General features: G+C 35.3%; 2 protein-coding genes across 2 annotated transcripts; one reads left to right on the top strand and one right to left on the bottom strand.

Annotated features, from left to right (window-relative positions):
• The first annotated feature begins 2,094 nt into the window (after nt 1-2,094).
• Nucleotides 2,095-2,839, top strand: LOC133174287 (uncharacterized). Its single transcript, XM_061309374.1, has one exon. It carries the CDS (start codon nt 2,123-2,125, stop codon nt 2,711-2,713), a length of 591 nt encoding a protein of 196 aa, XP_061165358.1. The 5' UTR covers nt 2,095-2,122; the 3' UTR covers nt 2,714-2,839.
• Nucleotides 2,840-5,233: 2,394 nt separating this feature from the next.
• LOC133174191 (uncharacterized) lies at nt 5,234-5,954 on the bottom strand. Its single transcript, XM_061309258.1, has one exon. The coding sequence runs from the start codon at nt 5,892-5,894 to the stop codon at nt 5,409-5,411; it is 486 nt and encodes a 161-aa protein (XP_061165242.1). The 5' UTR covers nt 5,895-5,954; the 3' UTR covers nt 5,234-5,408.
• Between the last annotated feature and the right edge of the window lie 605 nt (nt 5,955-6,559).

Below are 6,559 nucleotides of genomic sequence, written 5' to 3'. Positions count from 1 at the left end.
GCCGATACCCATCCCTAGTAGAAATAAAGCGTCCCTAATGAAGATATATCATCGTTATTAATGTACCCGCCACTGCTGAGATACATGTAATCACAAAAAACAGTTGTCCCTAATGCTGATATATCATCGGTTCTTTTGGTAGCCGCCATGCACTGTACAGATCATCACAAAGAACAATTATTCCAAGTGGTGATATATCAATAGCAGTCTTTGTACCCGTCACTGTAGAGATCATCACAAAGAACAATTATCCCTAATGGTGATATATCACCAGTAGTCATTGTATCCGTCACTGTAGAGATCATCACAAAGAACAATTATCCCTAATGGTGATATATCACCAGTAGTCATTGTACCCGCCACTGTAGAGTTCATCACAAAGAACAATTATCCCTAATGGTGATATATCACCAGCAGTCATTGTACCCGTCACTGTAGAGATCATCACAAAGAACAATTATCCCTAATGGCAGTCATTGTACCCGCCACTGTAGAGTTCATCACAAAGAACAATTATCCCTAATGGTGATATATCACCAGCAGTCATTGTATCCGTCACTGTAGAGATCATCACAAAGAACAATTATCCCTAATGGCAGTCATTGTACCCGCGACTGTAGAGTTCATCACAAAAAACAATTATCCCTAGTGGTGAAATATCACCAGCAGTCATTGTACCCGTCACTGTAGAGATCATCACTGAAAGTAATCGTCACCAATGACATAATATACCATCGGTCATCACATTATACACTTTACATCAAACCTGAATCTAGAATCGGAAAGAATTTGTTATTATTTACTTTATGTGTAAAGTTTGAAAGACAAAATCTTAGAAAGAGAAATTCATACAAGCAGTAAACTATTTTCAAAAAATCAAAAATTCTTTGCATTGTCTATGAAACACCAATTTCGTTATTTCATGAGTTTTACATAAACACTATGTTGTACGCTATGACATAATAGAGCAGTGAAAGAGAACGTTAATGTACCATCATAATACACGGAATAGGTCTCATACAACGCTAGGAACTGGAGAATGTACATACTTTAAGATCTAAAAGGGTTTATCACTGCCTTAACAGTAGTAAATATTACAGGACTTTGCATTGATGAAATACATGTACTGTATGATGAGTGTCACTCACTCTTACAACATTCTTACTTTTTCACTCCCTGTTAAACATACCGCTGATGTGCAGTATAAATAGTCACATCCAAGGAGTGTTTTTCTTCAATAATTATGGTAAAAATGGGGCCTCCTTTTGACCTTTATTTTGAAATTGCAGTTTTTTAATCAACAGGTTTATCTGATGTAAATATAAGGCCTTCATTGAATAATGTAGGTATGTGTGAGAACATATTAAGTTTTTTCCCATTCTTTACCAATTCCCATTCAATTCTCCTTGTCGCCTTTTTGAGTTCCTAAAACAAATAAGATATGTACGTAATTCTTGTGGTCTGTAAAAGTTTAGCTGGCAGCTGAAGAAATATTCCTACCAGTGAAAGTCGGCGCACTCTTAACGATGCAGCGACACAAAAGAGGCGGATTATATTTAAAAATTTCAACAATTGAGAGCAGTTCGATCAATTTGTAAACAGTACAAATGACAAAGAACCCATTGAATTTGTTTGCATTCGGTTCAATCATCAGAATTTTTATGAGCCCCCATTAGGGGGGATTAAAGGCTTCTATAGCTTCCGTGTCTCGTGACTATCATAGAATGTGAAAACCATGATAAATAAAGGTGTGAAATAAACTAGAAGACAAAAGACATATGTAGAGGTTTTGTTTACACGTGTTTATACATTCAGAATTGTAGCTAGCATCCGATGCACGGGTTGTCAAGAAAACCCAAAGGGTACTATCCTGTTAACGGGGTTTAAAGGCTATAAATCTTTTAAATTGATTGGATTTGAAATGAAAAAAGGAATTTATTACTGCTGACAAGTCCCCATTTATAATTCAGTATGAACAATGTTATTACGATGTATCATCTCCTTACAGATCTCTTCCGATAAGAATTCAACACTGATGATCGTCTGAAGAGAGACGCTAATGTCAGTGCCAATCACTAACAGTGGACTTTTACTTTGTACTAGTTAATTAGTGACGCTTGCCATGCTTGGTGAGGAATCTGGGGAACCGTGCGAGTTGGTAACAGGATGGCTAGAGGGATTCAACCTCTCACACGATTCTCTGTACGAACTGAAAGTTCAACTGGAGAAACGACAGCTTAATGATATATCAACTGCCATGTCAACGGAAGCCAAGTTAGTTATCAACCAGCTCAAGGAAGAAAGCAGATACCACACGGAGGAAGAACGACCAGTGGGGGAAGGGGTGGAGGATACAAAACAACAAAAGTCAAAGCATCGAAAATCAAGTCGAAAAACTACCAAGAGCGGGAAAACGAAAAAGTTTGCCGAAACCTTCACCAGAAATTTGTCCTTCCGCCTTGACGGTGATATCACCGGGCCTTCTAGATCTGAAGAGGACCTCTTAAAGAGATCCCTCACCGGGGACCACATTGAGGTCACCATGGAGACGGTAGAAATCGTGGATTCGCATGCTCCGCCCAAAGAGGATGATACGGATGAGATCGCAATAGAAGAAATGGCGAAGCTGAACTCCATAGACAAATGTGTCGTGTGGATGGAAGTCAATGAAAGTGAAGAAAAAGTGACGTCAAAAGAACAAGATATCACGTGACAGTGACTTTTGTTTTGCTCATATGAACATAGAGCAAACTTACCATTGACATCGAAAAATGGCAAATTTTAACTTAATGAATTTTGTTTGATATAAATATATATTTTATGCATTATTGATTAAGAACACTTTACACTGTTGATAAGTTCATTGCACAGTGGACTTTTGTTATATTTTCACCTATGAATAAAAAAATTACACGTATTATACTTCGGATTTTAATTTACAGATTTTGAAGATTTACATAGGGACTGGTACTACTTTCTGCTTTTTAAACGCAAACTCCAGAAGTTATAATGCTAGGTCATTAACTTACTTATTGAAATTCCTATTGTGCCTATTATTAGCAGACCCGTTTTTGTGTTCTTATGAAGTAGAATTTGTTCAAAAACTTCTAAGTAAAAAAGAAATTCTTAATTGCCATGGCCTTCAATTCGACATTTAGATATATCGATAACGTTTTATCAATCAACAATATTTTCATTCCTTCTCCCTTTAAGCTCGAAATAAAAGACACCACAGAGTCTGACACATCTGTTTCATATTTGGATATATTACTACAGAAAGACATTGATGGCCAACTAACAACTAACTTTATGATAAACGTGATGATTTCACTTTTCTATCGTCAACTTCCCTTATATCATTATCACCTGCATATGGGGTTGATGTCCCAGCTGATTCGATACGCAAGGGTACGTTCTTCGTACGAACAATTTCTAAATCGAGGAAGACGACTGACAAATAAGTTGATGATTCAAGGGTGTCTACAATCTCGTTTAAAGTCAAAATTTTGCAAAATCTATTGTCGATACAATGGCCTCGTTTGTAAAAACATTCTGTCGTTAGGTCGTATGTTGACTGACGTTTTTCATACAAATTGTTAGGCCATTATTGCGACCCCGCTTGAATAGTGTGTGTGTGTGTGTGTGTGAGGGTGTGTGTGTGTGTGTGGAAGGGGGTGGGTGGGTTATTGAGTGATGGAGATGACCTTCTGTCCTTAACACTTAGGGGTAACCATCCCATATCTGCAATTCCTCCTACTCCACTGAAATGAAATATAATGATACTTTCATCCAGATCTTTATTACATACTACCATTGTGCACCTCTTATTTTACGTTTCGATCGGAGAGATGTTTAGGGTTTCCCGTAGCAAAACCACAGGCACCTGAAGCGTGGATCCCCCCCCCCCCAAACTAACTAATAAAATATAAGGAGTCTTTATTTTCTCGGAAATATGTGATTTCTATTTGTATGTCATTCTGTGCAATTGGATTGTACTTTTGTTGAGGTTTAAAAATTACATGTACGGTATAATAAAAATTTATTAAACCGTATATGGCCCATTTTTATTTCTATGAATTTTTTGAAAACTATATAGTCATATTATGACAAAATAGATAATGGAAAGACGTTTACTTGTTGCGTTACTCCACATTTTCTCAATCAGAATATTAATAGTGACCAGAGTAAAAAATTTTGCATACATACATTTTAGGACATCGTGTACTTTTCACTGATAATTGCACTGTCTTTTGAAATTCAAGATATAAATTTCTTTTTATAATATTAGATATTTATTTTTACATTTAAACACTGTTCTGTTTATATAATTTGGTACGTGATCAAATCTACCATAAGATCTTGGGATTTGATCACATCCCGATAAATGTTTTATAATGATACCTTATGTCTTAACTAACTTAATTCATTAATTATCAATTTAAAATAATTAATTAAAAATGTAAAGTATTCAGGATCCACTTCGACAAGTTCAAATAAAACTTTTCTAAGAATAGATATTTTAAAACGGATCCAGTACTTTACTAGGAATTTACCATATCTAGGCCGTGTCCCATATTTATGAAAATGTTTGGAGGGTGTCGATTTACGTATTTATGGTTTGATTAAGCAGTAATTTATAAAAGCAAAATCATTTTGAAATCTTATTTAACATTCATCTAAAATGACCACTGAGTGAAATTTACTTGCCACTTGTTCGTTTGGGAAGCTTTAAAGACTAATTTTGAAAAATTACATGTAGTTTCAGAATAGGTGAAGGAATTCAGTTTTTCCAGTTCGTTTCAACATATGGTACCTGCCATATTTCTGCAGGAAATACAAAGTCGAAGTATTAGTGAACAGACATCGCTGTTGAATTCTTACATTTGAGAAAATACATGCAAATAATGATTTTATTTCCACTTGGGCTGATATATTGTTAAGAACGCTTCGATCTATTTCAAAATTTGTCATTTACTTTAGATTATCGTTATTCCATTTTATATCAAACGGAAGGTCACTAACTTTCATAAAATTGCCATGGAATTGGTATCTTCAGTAAGCAGTGTTGAGGCTATTGGGCGTTTTCGTCATTATTTATGAGTGTTGCAAATGATTTTAAAATATAGAACAAAATTAGTCCTTTGGCATCAATTTTATCTATATAAAAGCATTTTACAAAGTTATATACACATGTATTCATATACGAAATGTACAAATAAAAAATCATGATCTGTATATAAAATGTTTTGTCATACATACTTTTACACACACACACAATAGCAAATATATCTTGATTTGTGAAAAAATAAATATTGTATATATTTATAATCTTAATAAGTTAGCACCTGACTTAGATTTTTAAGCCCTCCTTGAATCAGGTTTATACTGAAAATCTCTCACCACCGTCTCTAGAAGTCAAACTCTTTAAACATGGCCGACTCCTCCTTCTCTTTCTTTTTCCAGCAGCACCTGTCTTTGTGATGGGTGTGATGACCCCAGCGCCAAAATCGGCGGTTCCTCTCAAAAGATGCCTTCTCGTCTGACCAGAACTCTGTGGCGGGTTTACCCATTTCCTGGAATTTTTCCCAGCGGTTCTGCATTTCTTGCACGTACCCTTTACCGAAAATCAGTGTCGTCTGCTCCACTGCGGCGTTCATGTCGGGAGAAAAGGACTCCTTCCCGCGCTCGGTTTTAACGTCAAACTTCCTAGTAAAGTCTTGGTTTATTTTGTTCACTTCCTCATATCGAGACTCCCAGATTTCTTTCGGAGAGGAACCCTTTTCGATCATTTTTTCCCATTCATCCGTGAACACTGTTTTATTTTTCCAATTTTTCCTGTGTCCGAACAAGGAATTGTTTGTTGTTTGAGAACCAAATGAAGAAAATCCCCACATGGTTTATTATCTGCACTGGAACACAGTTGAAAATATAAAAAGTACAAAATGGCTTTCTTCACTCACTATGATAAACTTAACTGAATGCTTTTCTTGTTACAGCTTTTAGCTAATCTGGTCTAGAGAGACTATCGATTCCTTTTTATAAAGGCCGATATATACGAACATATCTGTCCGTTATTGCGTCAGCTTTCTGATGTAAGATTGCCTAGTATTTTATCAATGTTTACATTGTGTATTATCTCGTTTTGCAGGATTATAAAGAGCAAATGTTTGCAAATTCAGACAAAACTCTTCAGATTCTCAATCTAACACGTCCCGAATGAAAACAGGAATTAATCGAATCATAATAACCTACTTAGAGATAAGCACAATCACGAATAAAGCGAGTTAACTCTTATTTTCCCTAAGATCAAAATAATTTGATATACTTTGAAATTAAAAATAATAAATAATAATAATAAATTAATAAACATTTTCCATCCTGAAAAGCCATACATCGGTCAGCAAGTGTTTTGGGCCAAGGAATTCTTAAAGTTTTATTTATGAATGGAAAACATTGTTGTATCGTGGGGAATTTAATTGGTCAAATCTCCCTTCAACCATGTGTATCCAGTTATAGGCGTGATATGTATGTATGTATGTATATATATATATATATATAT

This window comes from Saccostrea echinata, unplaced genomic scaffold (assembly GCF_033153115.1).
Source record: "Saccostrea echinata isolate AGI-Se365-2 ecotype Australia unplaced genomic scaffold, CSIRO_AGI_Sech_v1 ptg000057l, whole genome shotgun sequence".
NCBI lineage: Eukaryota > Metazoa > Mollusca > Bivalvia > Ostreida > Ostreidae > Saccostrea > Saccostrea echinata.
This window is presented reverse-complemented; position numbering and strand designations above follow the sequence as displayed.